This window comes from Bos taurus, chromosome 8, assembly GCF_002263795.3.
Source record: "Bos taurus isolate L1 Dominette 01449 registration number 42190680 breed Hereford chromosome 8, ARS-UCD2.0, whole genome shotgun sequence".
Lineage (NCBI taxonomy): Eukaryota > Metazoa > Chordata > Mammalia > Artiodactyla > Bovidae > Bos > Bos taurus.
The window spans coordinates 70,033,840-70,055,047 of record NC_037335.1 but is presented as its reverse complement, the minus strand read 5'-3'; the positions used below and the strand labels follow the sequence as shown (position 1 = coordinate 70,055,047).

Sequence of the window (21,208 nt, the reverse complement as noted above, 5' to 3'; positions counted from 1 at the left end):
TCATACCCAAAGAGCCTAGGAACACCATCTTTTCAGGGGATCCTCCCTTCTCTAAAGGTGTGGGGGGATCTGCTGTGGCTGAGGCTTGGCAGGAGGGCAAAGCAGCAAAAGCTAATTTATCTCCCTTCCATACCTCCCTATGTGGTGTATACACAGGTGTGTGTGTGTGTGTGTGTGTGTGTGTGTGTCCAAGTTGTTGGAGTTGACTAAGAGTCTAAGCATTGCCTAAGCCAGGGCCCAGGTCCAGGTGAAGCCCCTTCCCCACCACCCCCAGTCTGGGACCGACATCCCCTCCAATGCCAGGGCCCCCGGCTCTGTGGGAGAGAGCACTTGCAGCCCAGGGCTCCTGCTCACACACTCACACATTCCCTGAGAAAGCCCCCTGGGGCCTCCGTGGGAAGGCTTTCCAGGAGACTTTTATGGCAAGAGAGGAAGTCTGGGGCATCATTAAAACAGCTCAAGCCAAGGAGTGGGCAGAAGCCTAGCAGCAGAGTCAGGCCACAACCTTCCCCATCTAAGAAGCCTTGAACTCCTTTCCTAGTCTCAAGCTGTTCAGTTAGGCAAGATCCCCATAGTCTCACTGCTGCCCCTCAAACCACCTCCCCCTTGTGCACACATCTATGTGTATGCACACACACACACACACATGCACAGGTGAATCACACATATACACACAAACACCTAACTGGATGCTCACACTGACTCACCCAGATCTGACCATCGAAGGCTCCAGCCCAAAGAAGCACTGAACTTAGAGCTGCAAGTCTATAAGCAGGAGGCTCGACCTTGGAGCTCCTGCAGCACTTGGAGCTGGGAGAAAACCTTGAGCCTTGGGCACCTTCCTCAAGAAATTATCTTCATTATTTAACAGAAGAAGGCACTGATCGGCTCCCAGATCCAAGGCCCAAGGTCACCCAGCTCCGAGTCCAGAACCCCATGGCCTCTCACAGGTAGCCTATCAGGAAGCTGAGCTCAGAAGAGAGGCGGGTTCCCCTCAAAGGCTTATGGAGGAGGCAGGGCGTGGATGAGGCAGGGGACCTCCAGGGAGTCCAGTGCTAGGTATCATTTAGGGGTCTGATGTCCAGCTCAGTAGCTACTAGCCACATGTGCTGATTTTAATTAAAATTAATTAAAATTAATTAAAATTTAATAAAGCATTTTAAAATTCAGTTCCTCAGCAACACTAGCCATATTTGAAGTGTTCAAGCCACGTATGGCTACAAGTTACTGTATAAGACAGTGTGGATCTGCAGCATTTTCATCATCACAAAATGTTGTATTGGATGAAGATGTATTGCCGCTCAGGAGAAGGTGAACTAGGGAAGCCAAAATGAAGAAATCAGTTTCCTGATAGAAGGCTGAGGTTCATGTGGGAAGGAGAGGAGGAGAAGAGAGGGGTGAAGAGGAAGAGACTGGAGAGAGAAGAGAGAATGGAAGAGGAAGAGGCTGAAATAAAAGAGAAGGGAAGGGAGGCAAGGGAAACCCTGTGGCCTAGAGCTGACCAGCTGCTCCTAGTCTGGGAGACTGACACTCTCCCTCATCCTCCTCCAGAAAGGCCAGAGAACAGAACCACAGGTCCCGCAGCCAGGGGCCACAGATAGGCCATCTGGTAGTTATCCAGACTGAAAGAGTTCAACCTGTCCCCAAACAGATCAGCCCTCACGTCCAGGCCTCTCTCCATCCCCAAGGGTGGCTTTCACACCAGGACTCCTGGACTTGCAGAGATGGCCCCGCCCCTTTCCATTGTCAGGGGGTGGGGGCGGGGCACATCTAACAGGGATGGCCCTGAGACCCTTTTACAGATCACTGAAGCAAAAATGTTTCTTGGGAAAAAAGAAGGAAGCAAGCAAACTGAAATATTAATGCTGCTTCTGCCATGAGTTGGGTGCACTGTTCAAGTCAAGGGACAACACCTCGACTCAATTCCATAGACAGATAAATCTATCATGTCATGTTCTCCCACATCCTCTGATGTTTGAAAGACTGCACTGAGCTGGATAAAGAGCATCACACCTGTGATCAGCATTATCTGGGTTTAATCCCACTTCTGCCACCTAATGACCTGGACAAATGGCTGCCCTCCCCCAGCCTCTTTTTCCTGCCTCGTGGGGTCATCAGGGTGATCAGGTGCACCGATGAATGTGGAACACCTGGACCAGGCCTGCACTGAGTGTGTGCTAGTCCCTCGCCTTCAGCCCCAGCCTCTGCTGGAGGAGCAGGAGACAGAGCAGCAGGGGCACAAGATGCTCTGGCAGAGCTCGGGACCAGAGGAGATGCAGAAGAAGCACTTGGGAGAGAGCACCTGAGGAAGGCTTCAGAGTGGAAAAGAAGTGGGAACCAGTCTATAAAGATAAGGAGAATCAGAGGAGGACATCTGAGACAGAAAACACAGAACCAAGCCCACAGAGAACCTCAACTCTTACTAGTCAAGCTGAGGGCCTGAGGAGAGCTCTCAGCCTCACATGGGTAAATCCTCCAGTCACAGGGTCCCAGGCCCTCCCTGAGTCACCTGCCCACCCCAAGACCCTCCAGATCCCACCTCAAAATCTGGTTGCCAATGCCTCTGCAGAACCTAAGGCTAGGGAAGTGTTGACCCATCATAGTCCAGACCCCTCTCAGTGCTCCCACAGCGGCACTCAGTATCCCCTAACTCCGGAGGGCACTGGAGAAAGTGACCTGCCACTGTCCAAAAAGTTTCCTCCCCCAGGCCAGAAGGAGTGGCCCAGAGGAGATTTAGGAAGATCTGGACTGGTCCTTCAGCCCAATTTGAGCTCATCCAGGGTGGCCCAAGAAATTCCAGCAAAGGGAAAAGGAATCATCTCTTCCCTTCAGCATTGATTTCCTGAACACAGGCCCCCTTTGTTACAAGGTGCAGGCAGAGTAACCTTGGACTCTGAGTCAGGAGGCTTAGATCATGGGCCAGGACACCTGGATTCCATTCTGTAACCTCGGGCAAGTCACTTCACCTGTTGGGAGCTTGTGTTCCCCACCTGCAGATTGGGGTGATAAGCCTTGTCCTTCTGCCTCCTTGGGAAGAAGAGTTAAATGATGCTATGGCGTGAAAGTGCCTGAGAGGCCTCTGGATAGGAGAGTGGCCAACACATGTATCGGATGGTGGTTGTTACTGCCTGCTAACCACGACACCACCTCCAAGTGACTCACCTCACCTGTTGGCTCTCAGAGACTCTCTAAAGGTGCTTTTCCTACTGCGGTGCCCCCCTGCTGAGAGGCCAAGTGGGAAGCGAGGGCAGTGCTTTTTCTGTCTGGCGGTTGTCAGGGGGCGACTTCTCCAAGGCAAGGACACTGAAAATGGGAGGTCGGTGAGGGGCCCAGGAATCTGCCTCTTGGGATCCTCTGCCCTCCTCTGACCCCAATTATCTGCAGATGGCCTGGAGGCAGGGCTAGGCCAGTGCCCAGATGGGAACACTGAGGCTTCAGGCTGACTCATTAGAGTTTCTTGCCATTGGAAGACCTTGTAATGATGGCCTGTGGCTCTCATCCAGATGCTGACCAAAAGACCACAGATAGGCAGCTCCGGAACTCTGGGAAAAGCAAATCAGCCTGTCCGTCCATCCTCTGGGGCGTGTGTGGGGACTTAGATTCTGCTCATCCCACCTGCTTCAGATGTTACCAGCCACCACGGCCCCATGGCCACTCCCAGAGGCTTGCCCAGGGCTGGTGGGTTCGATTGTTGATTGTTAATTGTTTTGCCACTTTATCCCAAGTGACTTCATGTTCACCTGACCAATTCCTACAATCAACCTAGGTTGGGGGCGGGGGGGACTCAAATAACAGCTAGAATCTCTCCAGGAGCTAGTCCTGGGAACACAGGGGCAAGTATCTCTTTAAAAATATTCCCTGCATGGCAGGTCACACTGGCCTGCAGCCACAACACCCAGGGCTGTGATCTCACCAAGCTCCAGGAAGCCAAACAGGGTCAGGCCTCCCAAGCAAAACATAGGTGTTGCTGGTGATTCAGCAGGCGAGCCCCGCCCTCCCAAGTCTTGCTCTTTTCAGGTGAAGGAGTTGATGCTGGGATGATTCAGTGAGCTCTTATGGGTGGGGGGTGGGGAGGGGCGCAGAGGAAGGGGGTGTGGTGCCACCAGCAGCTGGTTCTTCGGTGCTCCTTCTCTGCAGCCACATGTTACAAGTGTCGACAGGGTTCTGAAGAATTAGGGTATATACGCTTCCTCCCTCCGCATCCCCTGCCCACTTCCTGAGGCTAGTCACTGGCAGGCATCTCCTCAGACTCCTTGGGCTGTTTCAGCCAGATAAGGGATGGAGGAGGAAAACAGAGCCTCGGAGGCACAAGCGCAGGAACCCAGGGACCACCCCACCCGCTGCCGCTGAGCCAAACAGCTGGGGTCTGTGGCAGCCACAAGGCTCCAGACCTCAGCCCCCGGGATGGTCCCTTCTGGTTTGGGAACAAGTGAGGATAAAAGGGGTCCATTAAATGAGGGCAGTCATTAGTCTGTTTTATGAGCACACAGATATTCATTACACCCCAACCCCATCATTAGAGGCTGCAGCGAGAGTGAGCTTGGGGCCCCTTTTTTATTGCTATAGATACTGAGGGGGTTTCTCCCCCAAAGGGATCATTACTTCTGCTTCCCAAGAGGGGTTCCTGCCCAGGACAAAGCCAGTGGCCTCCACTCATGGCCAGATGCTCACTTCCTTTCCAGTTCCTTCATCCCTAGTCCTCAATCCCCCAGCCACCAGGCAGCCCAAGGGGAGGGCCAAGCAGTTTAAGGAGGAGGTGATAAGGGCCTGGGGCTTCTCATAAGGAGGCTCTGGAAGAGCCCAGGCCTCACAGCTGGAGTCCAGAAGTAGGGACCTTCCCCTTCACTGTCAAGCACCACCATCAGGTGGAGAGGAATTCGTACTTCCTCCAGGAAGCCCTCCATGCCCCACTCTAGGCCCTCTGCAAATCCTCTTAGCACTCATGGTACCTGTCATAATCTCTTTTCTCTCGTGTCTCCGTCAGACTGTCAGCCACCTTCCCGTGGACACAGCACTTGGCACCTAGCAGGAGTTTACTCAGTGTGGGCTCCCTGGCATTAGCCTGGAACCAGGGCAGGTGAACTGGGGTAGGAAGAGGGACTTTCCCCTAGCCCCAGTTCTTCTCTCTGCCCTCTCCCCCAGTGCGAATGATCCAATGGCCTGACTGCTTTCTCAAGGCCACAGTCAGTGAGCAACTGAAAAGCCAGCTACACATCTAGCCATGCCCCCACTCACCTTCTAAATGTAATCTCTTCACAGCAGTCCCACTGGGCCACTCTCTGCCCCCTTCCCGATAGGTCACCAGGGACAGCCTCCAGCGGGGCCAAGCCCTCTCCTCCAGGGCCAGCCCCTCACACAGGACAGGACAGCTGCCTCAGGAGGGCAGAGGAGGCACGGGAGCTCGCCCTCTCCCCCATGAGGGCTGGAAGCGCCAGTGGTAATAGACTGGAGCCCACCCTGCTGGTGCAGGCCATCGAGGCTATGGAGCGTGGCCAGACCCCACAGGGAGGAGCGGGGCTAGAGCTGGCAGATTAATCAGCTGTCATTTGCTTTCATTAAAGGCCCCTTGCTTGTGTACTGCAGCCTCGGATGCCAGGGCAATTAACTGCTCACAGCAAAAAGTTCCAGGGAGAAGTTTGTCTCGGCTTCTTGTGGCATAACCTAGGGATTGGCCTGGTGTCCCGAAACCCCAGACTCCTAGGGTGGAGGGCCTCTGAAGTCCAGACTCATGGGTGGGGGGCCGGAAGGAGGCCCTGGGAGAGCCCAGGAGCCTTGGGAGTCAGAAGTTGTGGAGGGCTCCTTGACCCTCTTTGGGTTCCTTCCCAGCTGTCACCCCATCCTCTTTCCTCCTCTCTCCTCGTGGCCCTGGGCACTGTCACCTGTAAATGCTGGGCCCTCCTCAAGGTTGTGCAAAGACCATTTCAACACAATCTGAGAGCAATGATGATCCTGACTGGGCCCATGGCCAAGCACTACAACTGCCCCGAGCCTGACTCTCCACCTGTTGGGGAGGAGGGTGGGCACCCAGTTCATAGGCAGCCAGGGTCCTCCACACAGACCTCCCACCCAATCAGCTTCTGGGGCTGAGTGACCCTTAATAAAGGAGCAGCACAGTGATCCAGTGCACTTGGCCTTGCTGGAGGGAATCATAGCTCTCCCTTCCTCTCCCTGGGGTCATGTTAGTTCCCAAGCAATCCAGTGACTGATGGAACCAACCAGGAGGTCAGGGTGGAGTTCATTAAGCTCAGTCTCGGGTGTTTTTTCATCATGATTGCCAAGCTCCCCAGATTGGCATTTGCCTGCCAGGCACTGTAAAAGGTGACACAACAGAATGAGAGTAAGCTCTGGACTGGGCTGACAACTGCTTGTCCCCAGTGGGCTGTGTTCACTGTTCCCTTGGCCTTGACACAGGAGGTAGGGACAGAAAGACGAGGGTAGCCCCGAAAGTTGGTCAGTGATAGCAAGTTTGCTTGGGTATCTGCAAAGGAGAGCTGAGGGGGACACTTGGCTGTAGGCCTGCTTCTAGGACCAGGGAACCAGTGCAGACCCCCCCACCCCCGCTCCGGCCTCCTGAGCCACCTTACACACCCGCCTCTGGTCCAGGACTGCAAGAAAGAACAATGCTTGCTCTCTCTCTTTTTCAAAATGTTTTGAGTTGTCGATTTCTTTTTTTAATTTATGTATGTATTTATTTTATTTATTTTTGGCTGCACTGGGTCTTCGTTGCTGTGTGCAGGCATTCTCTAGTTGTGGTGAATGAGGACTACTCTCTAATTGCAATGCACAGGCTTCTCATTGCCATGGCTTCTCTTGTTGCCAGTCAAGGCCTCTAGAGCACGTGGGGTCATGAGCTTGAACGAGCTTCGTTGCCACATGGCATGTGGAATCTTCCCAGACATGGATCAAACCTATGTCCCTTGCACTGTCAGGTGGATTCTTAACCACCAGACCACCAGGGAAGTCCATGAGCAGTGCTCTCTTGCCTCCTCCTTCCCCAGAGATTTCTAAACACCTGGAGAGGGACTTCCCTGGCAGTCCAGCGGTTAGGACTCTGCGCTTTCACTGCCAAGGATCCAGGTTCTATCCCTAGTGGGGGAACTAAGATCCAACAAGCCTCACGGCCAAAAACATAATAATAAATGAATAAGCACCTCGGGAATAAGCATTCCCCGCCTCCTCAAATAGGGTTGGGAGTGGGGAACAGGATGGGAAGAAGGAAGCACCAGTGGGTGTGTATCCAACACCCTGGGGAGCACCTAGCAAACAGTACACCCAGATGTGGCTCCTCAGGGCCCCCTCCAGCAGGAGGGGCTGTCTTGCCCAAGGCCAGAAACACAAAGGTTCCGAATAGTGAGTGACACCAAGAATCACCAACTGGGTCTGCTTTTCATGGCTCCAAGCAGGGGTGCTTACCAGGCCTCATGTCTCCCAGTGCTGGCCCGGCCCCAACCCCTGTCTACCTCCTGTGACCACTCAGGAGCCCAGCCAGTCCAAATAGTCTGCCTTGAGAGCTGGGGTCACCTCTGCACCTGAAGGTCAGGCAGGTCCTGCTCTGGGAAGTATGATCCCCTCCCCTGGGGGCAGGGTGGGGGTGCTCCTGAGCCTGGAAGAGACCAGAAAGGGAACAGTGTCAGAGACAAGGGCTCATGTCACCACCGCTGCCACCACAGCTCTGATTCGGACCCTGCGCTCCCGGTCCAGAGACGCCGGACCCTGGGAGCAGGCTTCCGGGGCAGCGCTTTTCAGATGAGTGTGTACGCAAGTTCTTGTTAAAAGAAAGATCCTGATTCACACCATATCTGGGTGGGGCCCCAAATCCCGCCTTTCTCACAAATTCCCACGTGATGCTGCTGTCTCTCTGAGCAGCAAGGGGCCAGGGACTGGGGCTAAGTTCACTGTCAGTCCCTCTGAAAAGAGTAAGATGTGATTTGAATGAGACGGACTGTTTCTGCTTATTGTCACCCTCTCTAAGGAGCCTGGGGTTTCTTGGAGCCTCCATACCTCGCCGGCATCTTTTCTTGCTCAAAAGTCTTGATCCCCAAGCTTCCTTCCAGAAAGTCCCTCTCTCCTTCCTTCCTTCCTTCCCTCTCTCTTTTCTTTTCTCCTTCCTTCCTCCCTTCCTTTTCACAAGGCAGCCCTGGGCCTGGGCCCTTTGGTGGAGAAGGAGAGAGAGACCCCAAAGTATAGACAAAGCCTTATCTTTCTCCTGAAGCCAAGTGTGGAACTGAAAATAGGGCAAAGGAGGGGGCCACAGCTAAGCTCAGAAGCCTGACTGAGGACCCACCAGCCTCTGGGGCCTGGGTTCTAGGACAACCGCATCCCAGAGCTGGTCCATGGCCAGGACAGAGGAGCCCAGAGACAGCTGGCTGTTTCCTGGTTGGTGGTAGAGAGTAGAACAGTTGAGTTGGGGGGTGGGGAGACACAGGCAAAATGAGAGTAGATGGAAGGGGCAGGAAGGCCAGGATCCAGAGGAAACTGCTGAGCCAGATGCTATGAGAAGCCTTCTTGGCCGTCGGTGATCCCTACCTGGTGAACCTGGGGGAGCCCCCACATAGCTCTCACAACCACTCAGGGAGTGTTCTAGACACTGGTGCTCCCCCTGACCACTCACAAGCCCTGGAGCACTCCTCACCGGGCCAGGGGACAGTTATGGGGTTGCTGGACCCCCTCTGCCCAACTGGGGCTGGGGAGAAAAGGTCTGGGCAGGTTGCCTCCTCCCAGCTTTCTGGTCTTCGCAGTCCCTCCTCTGGGGTTGCAGCCACCCAGCCAGAAAGACTAGATGCTGGAGATTAGAGATGCGGTTGATAAGGGCTGGCCTGAGGAGGTAGCCCTGCAGCTTCTTCCCCTCGGGCTGGCTACAGTTTCTCAAGTCCTGTTTGTTTCAGGATTAACTGTAGTGTTTCCTAATTGTTCTACTGCTTCAGGCGGCAGGCCACCCTGCCACATCCCACCACAACAGGCAGGAGGGCAGGGGGCAGAGCCGGGACACCCCTGACTCCTAGTTGACCCCCCTCTCCTGCCCCAGCTCCCCTTCCTTCCTGTGTCCCCACCCCTCTGGCCCTCAGACTCTGGAGAGTAACAGAGAACAGCTCAGTTCTTACTCACAGCCCTCAGTCCTAATCAGTCATCCCTCAGTCCTGGTCTCCTGCCAAAGGCCTGGAGATTCCCACACCCCGCTTCTCCTAGTCCCACGGTCCACACTGCAGCCTCACCATCACTGGCCCCCTCCCCAAACACCCCCCACCCTGATGACCCCTGACATACCCACCAGTGAGAGGCTGCCTGGGAGAGGGAGTGTGTGGAAGGTTGTCTGTGTGTGTATGAGTGCCTTGCAAATGTGCATGTGTGTGAGTGTGTGTGAACGTGTGTTAAGTGTATATGTGTGAGTGTGTACATGTATAAAATGTGTGAGTGTGTGGGCATTATGTGTATATATGTGTTGGATAAATGTGCAAGGTGGAGGGCTCTATGTGTATGACCGTGTATATGTGAGCGTGAGTGAGTGTATCTGAGGGTGTTGTGTGTGGGCATGTGTGAATACGTGTGTAGGTGGGGGAATGTATGTGAGTGTGCATTGAATAAGCATGTCATGTGTGTATGCCATCATGTGTGTGACTGAACACATGTATATGTGAGCACGTGAGGACATGTGTGATTGAATGTGCACAAGTGTGTGTGTGAGTTGAAGGCTGTGTGAGCATGTATACGTGAGTATGCATGCAAGTGCACGTGTTGTGTGTATGAGTGTGTGTGCATCAGTGGGGGCTGTGGATGCGTGTGGCTGAGTGAACTTAACTCACAGATACCTTCTCTGGCTCTCGCCCCTCCTCCCACCCCCAACCCCTGCCATCCCCGCCCCTCATCTAGCCTCCCTCCCTCCTGCTCCCAGCCAGGGCCAGCCCCTCCCCAGCTCCAGTCTCCTGTCTCGCCCTTGCCGCTCCCCATCCTTCCCACCAGTTTTGGAAAAGTCTTGCCACTGTTTTGTTTCCTTGCTTCCACCACCAAGCACTTTCTGGCCAGATTCCCACCTGACCCCTGAGCCAGCAGCACCCTACTTCCTCCCCTATCCTGGATCCTCTGTCTGACCCCTGTGACTGGACCCCCATCCCAGCCCCTGCCTTCCCGGGGTGTGGGGGGCAACTGTGCCTTCTGTCCCTCCTCCGAGGGCCGACATCTCTATGTGAGTGGGTGTGTGTCTCCACAGGAAGGGGAAGAGAGAGGAATGGGAGAAGGCAGGCCAGGCTCAGATGGTGTCATTAGTAGACACTAATGCTCCTCATCAAGGCATATTAATAAACATCATGTGCCACACGCTCTGCACAGCCGGGCGAGTGCCAGCCCAGCGGGACGGGCCCCACATTCACAGCTGAGTAATCTCTGAGCCCACGGTGCCCCATTAGCTTCATGAGGCTGACCCTGCCAGGAGGCTTCCTGAGTCAATCACAGCAAAAGATAGCCAGTGGGATGGGTTCTGAGCAAGCGGCAGCTGGAGGCAGTGTCCCCTCCCCACTCAGCCTGGGCAGCAGTGACCTCAGCCCTTTCCTTCCACGCTGAACCCTGGGGAAAGGAGGCCCGTCATGATCCTTACACTCAGATGGCACCACAGGATCTCATACTATCCCATTTCCTAATTTCTTCTTCACGAGCCTGTGAGGAAACCAGGGCAGGTATCATTATCGTTGCTCCTTTACAGGTATGGAGACTAAGACGCTGGGAAATTAAGTGTCTTGCTCAAAGTCATGCGGCTAATAGGTAATGACATTGGACCAGTGCCCAGGTTGCCCTTTGGAACAGCTGTGTTAACAGCTCAGTCACTGATCCATGCTTTAACCCCATGGCACCAAATCCCTGGTTCTTGCAGCGCCAGACACCAGACCACGAAGCTCGGCTCTCTCAGCAGGACTGAGGACTTCCGTTCTCTCAGTGGTGGGGGGCGGTCTCCTTAGCAGCAAATGGGCTACAAGGCAGAGACCGGAGTGAGCTAGCTTGCGCCAAGATGCTGGCAAAATGCCTGCCTCATTGTAGGTGCCCCGCAGGAGGTGGTTCCCCTGTCTTTATGTACTGACCGTGACATCTATATTAAATTATTGGACCTGGAGGAGGTTGGAGCAGGCAGAAGGCTGAATGGCCCGTTCTTTGTATTTATTTTTGAACATTGCAGTCTTGTGTTGTTGCAAGGTGAAAAACTGGTTATTCACTGACAGTATACCATCATGGTGTTTAAAATTACAGAAGGTATTCTCCGTGTGTGTGTGTGTGTGTGTGTGTGTGTGTGTGTGTTGAAGAACACAAGAACTAGTGTTTTAATAAGATCACTATCCAAGATATAATAGTTAAAATGAAAGGAGTTGGGGAACTAAACATGTAAGATTTGAGAGACCAGGGAAATGTTCTTATGAAAAATACCCAATTCCCTACATGAGTTCAAATAAATGAAGCATTCTGGCAACCTGTTGTTGGTACCGAAAGCTTCTGTGTTTGTTCCGTGTGTCTGGAAATGGCAGTCTTTAGCCTAAGCTGACAATGATGCATAATAATTATATTTAGCTATCACCTCATGATATTTGCTCTCAATCTATCTTAATATTTCTTGACTGTTTCTAATTGGGACAGGTTTAATGAGACCCTACATTGAGTTCTTTACTCCTTTTTTCCTTCCCACTCTCCTCCTAACCCTACCTTGATGCTACATCCAGAGAATGGGTAACCTGTAGCAGACCAGGGTCAAAGAGGGGGGCAGTCCACCATCTCCTGAGGTCCAAATCAGTCTCTGAGCTTCAGAGACTCAGAGCAACTAGGGAAAGTTTCCCCAAGGAGATGGGCATCCAGCCAATGCCGACCCCAGAAGGGATAACAAGCTCGAAGCTGACACTTGTGTAACAAGAAGCTTTGGGACCCAAATGCAAAGAAGGGAGCCCTGATGTTCTCAGGGCCATTATCTCTATGCAGAGTAATCCCGGGGATTCTTTCTCTCTCTAGTTATTTTTTTTTTTTCTCCTGAGTCTGAAATTTTTTCTGTAATGAACATACTGTACTTTCATGACCTAAAACTGAAAAACTAACAGTCTGCAATGGGGATGGGCTGGAGTTCGAGGGTCCCATACTCACCTGCTGTGAGTGAGGCCATGGTCACAGAGTTCAGCTCCATCCAGATCTGACCTGCCATGTGGGCCATGTCCCAAAGCCTAGTCCCACCCAGATTCTTTCTTGACCAGAGAGGCAGCTGACCAGCCCACTTCAGTGAGGCTCCTGGGACACAGTTGCTGAGTATGTGGAAAACAGAAAAAGTCTTGCCGGGGTCTGTGGATACAAAGTTTGGGTTGTTGATGGCTTTGATTCTCAGATATCAGAAGCATTACCAGACACTGAAGCTTAACCCCAGCCTACATTTCAAGCCTTAACTTGAGCTTCTTCCTGACCCACCTGTTCTTTCCATGCCTTGTTTACATATTTATACCTTGCTTATGCAACTTCCTCAACTTAAAATGCCCCTTCCTTCCCCTATCCAGTCCACTAGAAAATAGGAAAACTCCTACACACCCTTCAAAGCCCAGGTGGAGTACAGCCTCCTTTCAATAGCTTTCCCTGATCACTAACCCCAAGCAGTTGCAATTTCCTTCTTCTATCCTCCTCCAGGATTTCCTATAGACTGCAATTATTTAGATGTATAATACAATTATTTCTTTGACAGTATGTCTGCCCAACTAGATCATGTATTCCTCAATACCATAAAATGTGTCTTAATTCCTATTTCACAGGACTTCTCATTCATTGAATCTACCCATCTCCCCAGCCAGCATCCCTTGGGCCAACGCTATGCTCAATACTGTCACATACACACAGGTGCAAGACAGTGTGGCTTCTTTGGGAACCACATGCACCTCCACGTGACCTGGAACAAAAAACTTGGACAACCTGTTAGACACAACTTGTTAGACACAAGCAACCTTGACCCAGGCCTTGGGAAATCTTGCCTCTTAACCCAAAGACGTGGAGAGAGATGATGTCCCTCCCATCCCGGTAACTGCTTACTCCAAGAAGCACACCAGCTACACCCCACCTCGCCCCAACCCATTTTGGCATCTGGAGATGCAGGAAAGTAACTGACTCCAGATTTGAAGCCAAACTAGGAATCAAAACCCAAGGGTCCTGTTGCCAGTTGGTGTGATATACCAGAATTTGCTGGCCATCCGTGGGCATTTTCTAATGATGAAATTCGTCATGCAACCGCCCTATCCTTGAAGATGCCAGAGGAAGTCTATCAGGTCCTTGATGCTAACACTTCTTGAGGGAAACTGGTGCAAAGAAAAATTGGCCATCCTACACCCTCGAGTCTGTAAGCACTCAGCTCCCTGGAGGGCTCAGGTCTGTGCTTCCTTCTTACCACTTCCCACGGATTCCATTCCACCCGCCTCAATGGCCAGCCCGTTTTCCCAGCCCCAGGGCAAAAAGCAGGCCACAGGATTAATGGATCGCAGGCTTCCCCTTGGAGCAGGCACAGTCTCCCTGGCTGGGTCCTCTCCAGGTGGGTGTTAGGAGGCCTGGCAGCCGCAGCCCTGGGGGACTTCAGATACCAGGAGCTGTCAATGCCTACCACTCACTTACCCCTTGTGAACTGCAGAATCCATAGATTGCTGGGTAGTACTTTCTAATCTTGTGCCTTTTCTTAGATCCTTTGCCACTTGGCAACTTGCAGGCAGTTGTGCAGACAGCAAGGAGCATCTCATTCAATGCCAGTGTCAGAGCCTAGAACTCTGTCCTATTTTCCCTTCTTTTCCATTCCCCGCTCCGCCGCCCCACCGCCCCCCTCCCCCCGCCCCTACGAGTGCTCTGTTTTGCTCATTTCTCCCTCTGCTCTCCCTTATTTGCATGACACCCTTCTATACCTCACCTTTCAAGTTCAGGACTCTCTCGATGGGCACCCCACCCTCCGACCCAGAGATCACAAAGTAAAACTTCCCACTGTGACAGAGGTTTGAAGCCAGGTGGGAGAAGTGCATCCTCCCGCCCTGATGGGAAGAGGTGGGTGAAGAGACTAAATCATCTTCTCAGAAAGGTGCCGCGGGTCCTCTGCTCAGGGGTTCAGCAAGCCCAAGTACCTGGGACCTCCATGGATGCCCAGTTGGGTGGGCGGTTGCCTGGAGGTCATTGAAGGGAAGTGAGGAAGTGGGACCAGCTTCCCTCCTGAGAGCAGCGCTGAACCAGACCCCTGCCCCGCCCTCCAGATCTCACTACCCAAATCTGGCCACCATGCCTCACAGAGCCCTTAGCTAAGGGGCTCCCCCGGCTGGGGGAGGGGGCATCTCTGGACCCTCCATTCTCAGGGAATGTAGCTCTCTGGCTGTACCCAAGGGGACAAGAAATAAAGGACTGAGGTGACTTTCATCTAGATTGCTCACCTGTTTGTGGCTTTCCAAGGGTTTCATATTTCAGGGTCCCATCCCTGCATTGGGAAAATCCCCTGTAGGAGGACATGGCAACCCACTTCAGTATTCTTACCTGGGAAATCCCATGGACAGAGGAGCCTGGCGGGCTACAGTCCATGGGGACGCAAGAGTCAGACATGACTAAAGTGACTTAGCACATACACAGTATATCAGGGACCAATTCTGTCAGGGAACTCTGGGGCCTGGCCTGGGAAGGCAGAAGGACCCAGGTCCAGACAGTAGCAGTGTGGTCTCATCAGGAGAGGCTAGGACCAAGGGACTTCCCTGGTGGTCCAGTGGTTAAGACTCTGCCTTTCAATGCAAGGGATGAAGGTTCAATTCCTGGTCAGGGAACTAAGATCCCACATGCCACCGGGCAACTAAGCCTGCATGCCACAGCTACTGAGATGGCACTCCACAACCAGAGAGAAGCCCATATACCACAACTAAGACTCGACACCGCCAAAAATAAGTAAACAAAATCGGCCACCTCTGAAAGACAAAGCCTTCATTCATCTCCAAATGTCTATTGGACCCGTAAAGCTGTCTTTGCTTGGGGGTCCCCCAGAAGCAGAGCCTGAGACAAGTATTTTAACACAAGCAGTTTATTTTGCTGGGGACACAAGAGAGCACTCAGTTAGGCAGTGGGTAAGACAGGAAAAGGAAGGTGCGTGAGCATGCAAGTTCCACTGTGGATTCCTGGAGCACTTATACACCAATTCCCATCAGTCATTGGTTAAGAGCTATTGCCAGGGAAGTTTAACACCCCAGCACATCTGCCCTGATGCATGGGGGCTGGGGGTGAAGCAAGCTCTGGAGGCTGGTGCTGGCCCTGGGACCAGGAGAAATAGGTTGAAGGTGGAGCCAGTGAGCCAGGGAATGGGCCAGGGCACTGAGAACATCTAATACCCCTCCTGTGTGCCAAGTATCTTGAGAGCTACAAAGATAGAAAGGATACAGCCCCTGCCCTTGAGAAGCTGAAGCTCCTCTGGGTTTCTCTCCAGTCAAATGGGGAGACCAATCTCTGCCCTTCCCATACAAGAGCTGCTGTCAGATCCATTGATTGGACAGTACCCTCGAGAATAAATACTAAAAGCTCGTTACAAATGTAAGATGGGATGGGGGGGCAGCTCTCAGCTTCCAGCACTGTGTTTTGTTTTGTTTTGTTTTGTTTTTAATAATTTTATTTATTTAGGCTGTGCTGGGTCTTCGTTGCCTCTCAGGCTTTTCTCTAGTTGTGGCGAGTAGGGGCTACTCTGTAGTTGCGGTACTCGGGCTTCTCGCTCCAGAGGCTTCTCTTGTTGCAGAGCACGGGCTCTAGGGCACATGGGCTCAGTAATTGTGGCTCCCCAGCTCTAGAGCACAGGCTCAGCAGTTGTGGTGCACAGGCTTAGTTGCTCCATGGCATGTGGGATCTTCCTGTATCAGGGATCGAACCTGTGTCTCCTGCATTTGCAAGGTGGATTCTTTACCTCTGAGCCACCAGGAAAGCCCAGCACTGTGTTCTTTACTTGCCCTGAGACAAGCTCCAGTCAGAACAACCCTGGCTGAGACAGCCTGCATCACCCTGGTCCATGAAATGAGGTTCCTGCAACTCCCCATCGAGCCTCAGCTCTTCTTAAACATCTCACATGTCAGTTTCAAACTAGCTCAACAAGACACGATGGGTTCTGAGGTGGGAGAGAGCTGGAAGGAAAGTCTCATGTTCTATAAACCAGGACATTCCTCCATAGGGTCCACAGAGTTGAGCTTCTTCTCTGTGATAGAATAGTATGTGTTAGTTTGTGTGCCACCTAGCTCTGTACACACCCTTCATGCACACACATGCACATTTACACACACATGGATGTACATATGCACACATCAAGCACCAGAATCTAAAAAGAGGGGAGACTATCTTATATCCCGAGCATTTAAGGGTCCAACTCAGCAATTTCCCACCTCTTGCTCCCCTCCCGCTGCTAAGAGGATGTTGAGTGTTGGGTTCCGCATTTCCAGAGGATGCTGATGAGGAAAGGAGTTGCTGTCCCAAGGCCACTGGGTCCCTGTGACTTCGAAGGGCCCAGAACATCCTCCCAAGCGCACTGACAAAACACCTCCGGTGCTCCCATACTGAAATCCCAGAAAACCCATCCCGGACTTCTCAGTGTTCTTGAGGATTAGCAATCCAACTATTTTCATGCTGTGTGTAATTTCTGTCATTATTTCCTTTTTAAGAATCTGCATTCAGACAAGTTTCTTTTGAAAATGTCCACCTGTCTTAGCTATAGTTAGGGAAAGGAAGTTTTGTCTGTGCCAGTCTTAAAGAGGAGCAGCACGCCTGGGGGCCGAGAAGGGGGTAGTGGGGAAAGAAAGGAAGCCCTCCCCTCCTGAGGCTCTCCTGCCAAAGCTCTTCTCTGCTGACTCGACAGGTGTGGGGTCTGGTCCTCAAATGCTGAGCTTGTTGCCACTCTCAGGGTACTTCCCTCAACCCCGTCTCCTCTGAATAATAGATTTCCCTCTTCTCTTCAAAATTCCCCCGAATCTCCTCATCTCCAAAGCTTTCCAGCTGTCTAAGGTGACTTTCCTGCTTTCTAAGGTGATGTGCGACACTGTAAGCCATGATGATGCTTTAGGAGAGTTCATGTTTTCACATGGGATGGGGGTGGTGTTGAGGGGGTGCGTAATCATTGCCACAGGAGCCCCAGTCCTCCAGGTAATGTTGTTCAATCACTCAGTCAAGTCCGATTCTTTGCAACCCCACGGACTGCAGCACGCCAGGCTTCCCTGTCCTCCATTAGCTGGATAATACCTGTATACATTAATAATGGTCTTCCTGGGACTTCCCTGGTGGTCCAGTGGTTAAGACTCCATGCTTCCAATGCAAGGGGTGCATGTTCAATCCCTGGTCAGGGAACAAGGATCCTGCATGCCACAGGGTACTGCCAAGAAAAATTAATACATAACGGTGGGTGGCTCAGATGGTGAAGAATCTGCCTACATTGCAGGAGACCTGGGTTCAATCTCTAGGTTGGGAAGATCCCCTAAAGAAGGAAATGGCTACCCACTCCAGCATCCTTGCCTGGAGAATCCCATAGTCAGAGGAGTCTGGCGGGCTAAAGTCCACAGGGTCGCAAAGAGTCAGACATGACTGAGCAACTAAGTCTTTCACTTTTCCCAAAAAACACCTCCTAGAGAAGGAAAGGGATTGTCACAGTGTCTTAGAAGAAGTACTGTGGGTCCAAGGTCAAAGGGTCTGAGGCCCCCTCCTCCTAGAACCTTTGGCATTCGCTCACTCACCACTCGCGTGGTGCTGGACGTGTTGTCTGAGCTCTTTTGGGGACTCAACTTGCTCACCCTTGGATTTGGTTTGCTAAGGCCCCCACCAGGTGTTAGTTCTGTGGTAGAAACGTTAAGCCCCTGAGGACGGTTGATGGCCAAAGGGGAGCTTAGCCAATTCCCAACCCAACTTGAGTAAACACCAACAGAGCTGACCACATTCAGGGACCCTTCTGCTGCCTGGTCTTTTCTCAGAACTTTCCATGGTGCTTTTCCTGCCAACAAGGATTAGTATCTGTCCAAGGACAGGGTCCCGAGAGACCCTCTAGGCTCTCCAGGCCATCAGTACCATCTGCTCACGCCCCCTGGCAGCTGCCTCAGCCGATCTCGGGGGCAGTGGGCAGGAGAAGGCGGGCAGGAAGGGCCGCCAGTGTTACTAAGGGTTTGCATGTGTCCTTGCCAAACCAGCCCCGGCCAAGGAGAAAAAGACTCCCCAGAGTGAAAGGGAGGGGACGGAGAGCCTCCCCACCCTCATGGAGGCTACGATCAGACTTTCCACACTGCTCTGACCCTACAGGCCCAGGGCCTACCGCGCCCTCGCCCCCTCTCTGTGTTTGCACCAGGAGAGAGGCCTGTTTATCACTCTGGGTGGGACCCAAGCCTGTGGGGAATTGAAAAGAAACAGCCGGCCTAGGTTGCTATTGTTTTGTTTAAACAAACCACTGGCCGGGCTGACTTGGGAAGGAATGAGGGGGAGGCTGGGAACGAGGGGGAGGCCAGGCTGGGCTGGGCTTCCCTGGCCTCAGCACCCACCTTTCAGTCCTGCTAGAGAGGCCAGGGAGCTATTCGGAGAAAGCGACTGGAAGGCCTCAGGTCCTCCCCGCCTCTCCCTGGGAGAGAGAAGAGTATCCAGGGGAGGGGCCTCCATTTCCCCCACACATCCTGCCACCCCAGCACCTCAGCTGCTGGCCACACCAGGGTCTCAAGCCAGCCCTAGATAAGGCCTGGCCTGATCCTGGGGGAGAGGGGGTAAGCAGAGCTCAGGTCCATCTGAGGGGCTGAATTAGAAGGCTACCTGGGTGTTACTGAGCAAACAAGATGGGGTGAGGCTGAGGGCAAGGACATCAAAAGACATGCAGGAAACAGTGGGAGTGGGGCTCAAAGCGGGGCTCCATCCTTCTGCAGTCTCCTGCCCCTTCTTCCCACCACAGGTGACCTAGCTGGACACGGAGGAGCAGGGGGAGGGGAGGGAGAGGGATATTCTGGCACAAACTTGGACAAACTGCAGCCTAAAGGGGAGAACAGGAAGGGGATGGGGGGTCTGGAATGGAACGGGGCTTGCGTTTTTGTAAAAAGGAAACCACACTGGGGTTTGGGTCACTCAGACTCTGAGAAGCTCTGCAGAGACCTGAGGAGAAATATCGCATGCTCCCCTGCCCCACCCCACCCCTACCTCCTCTCACGGGTAAGGAGCAGGGGCCGCACCAGCAGGGCTGGGTGGAAAGGTGGCCAGGGCACAGTTAGGTGTTGGCAGAACCAGCGAAGAGCCACACTAATCACCATCATTAAGGCTATAAAACCCCACACCTAGGGGCCGCAGGACTCTCTGGCATGGCCCGGGGCCCCGAGCCATGGCACAGACCCAGGGGCCCGCTCCAGCACCTTTCATCTGAGCATCTCCCGGCCCTGCACAAACAGTAATTAGCACCCGCCCCCAGGATCACCTCATTATCTCACAGACACTGAGTGGAGGGGAGGGGGAAGGGAAAGGGAGCAAGGGAAGGGGGAAAACTGAGGCTGTCCCAGCCACCCAGCATGGTGGACTGAGTCCCCTCGAGCCTCAGAATCAGGTGGTCCAGCCTCCTCTGGCCCTCCCTTGCCCTGCTAGCTGCTCAGGCAGCCGTTGGCAGAGTATTCTGAAGGTCCCAAAGACAGCCTGAGAGGATGGGCAAGCAGTGAGCATGGTCAGCCCAGGCACTAGATTTAACAGGACCCACAGACCTAGAGGCGCATCCTGGGCTCAGCCTAGGAGCACGGAGGGTGAGGGGGGGATGTCTCTTCCGGAAGGATCCTCTCAGGCTCTCCATAGACCAGGGGGTCCGTGCCTTGCCAGCAGGTCATCCCCAACAATGTCTGTATCTGTCCTCTCTCCCAGACCCCCTGAGGCACCATTCTAAACCCCACAGCCTGTCCTAGCAGCATCCCCCAGGACAGTCAGACCGCTTCCTCCTTTCCCATCCTGCTCTCTCAGAGAGAAAGACAGAACTCAGCAGAGCCTACTGGGACTGAGTGGATGGTGTGGTCTTCCGCTGCCCTGGGAGTAACCCTTGCCCGTGCCTATCTCTTATTTTCAGGGCTCCGACATGAAGATAGGGAAGATTCAGGGCCAGGAGTTATCGCGTGAGTGACACCCTCCAGGGCCCCTCCCCCCAGCCAGGGCAATGACAAGCATCATAGCAATACAGCTTCACGGTGTGGGAAGCACTGATCCCCGAGTTCACTTGAACGTTCTGATTTAATCTTCACAACTGTCCTTTAAGGTCACTGCCATCAACATCTCTTTTATAAAGAGGAGGAAACTGAGGCATAGACCCACCTGTCCCATGTCACACAACCAGTAAGAGATGGAGCCTACATTAACTTACAGGGCTTTTCTGAGACAGAACCCGGAACCAGAACTGCCCCCCAAAATGGGCTTGGTCCCCTCCCTGCTCTCTCCCAGCCCTACTATGCAGCTGCATGGACCTCCCTTTTCTCCAATCCCCTCTTCTTCCCACCCCCATCCTCACCACCAGCTCCCCTCCTCCCTTCCCTCTGGGATCCGCCAGCAAGAGCAGGCCCACCACTCAGCTTGAAGCAACTGCCCCAAGGATGAGCTGGCCCCTGGCAAAGGGTTGAGCAAGAAAAAAAACAACTGAGTTTCATGGTTTGGTGAAGCAACACAGACTCGGGCACCAGCCAGGCCTGGATACAAAGCCCAGCTCCACCACTGACTGTCAACTCAGAGCCCCAGTTTCCTCATCTAGATAATAGCCATAATACCCGCCTTCCCGAGTCGTGATGAGGATTCCGGGGATGCGACAACCCACTCTAGTATCCCTGACTGGAGAATCCCATGGACAGAGAGGAACCTGGCAGGCTAACAGTCCACGGGGCCACAGAGTCGGACACAACTGAGCGACTAACACTTGTGACTAGTGACATGGGAAAGCACCTAGCTGGGGCCTGGCCCCAAGATGCAGCTCAACAAATGTGTCCCATTGTCTTCCTCCTCGTGCCTCTCAGCTCTACTTTTGGAGGGAGAGTTTCTTCAGGAACACCCTAGTGAGAAGAGCTTCCATCTCCATCTCCCCCTAGGACAAATTCCCAGCTGCACAGAACCACTGAGATCCATCACTGGACAGCAGTATTTGTATAAAAAAAAAGCGTCAATTTACCCACACGCACACACTGCAGAGCCCCTCCAAAATAGCCTGGGCACACATGCACCAGTTCCTGCAAAACCCACACCCACCCCAGGGTAG

General features: G+C 53.2%; 1 protein-coding gene across 7 annotated transcripts in view; it reads left to right on the top strand.

The window, feature by feature from the left end:
• The window catches only part of PEBP4 (phosphatidylethanolamine binding protein 4), a 225,642-nt gene that overhangs the window by 189,641 nt on the left and 14,793 nt on the right, over positions 1-21,208 (top strand). For all 7 annotated transcript variants that reach the window (NM_001034440.1, XM_005210248.4, XM_024995672.2 and 4 more), the window contains 1 exon segment: positions 20,039-20,084. In NM_001034440.1, the coding sequence (NP_001029612.1) occupies positions 20,039-20,084 (46 nt within the window).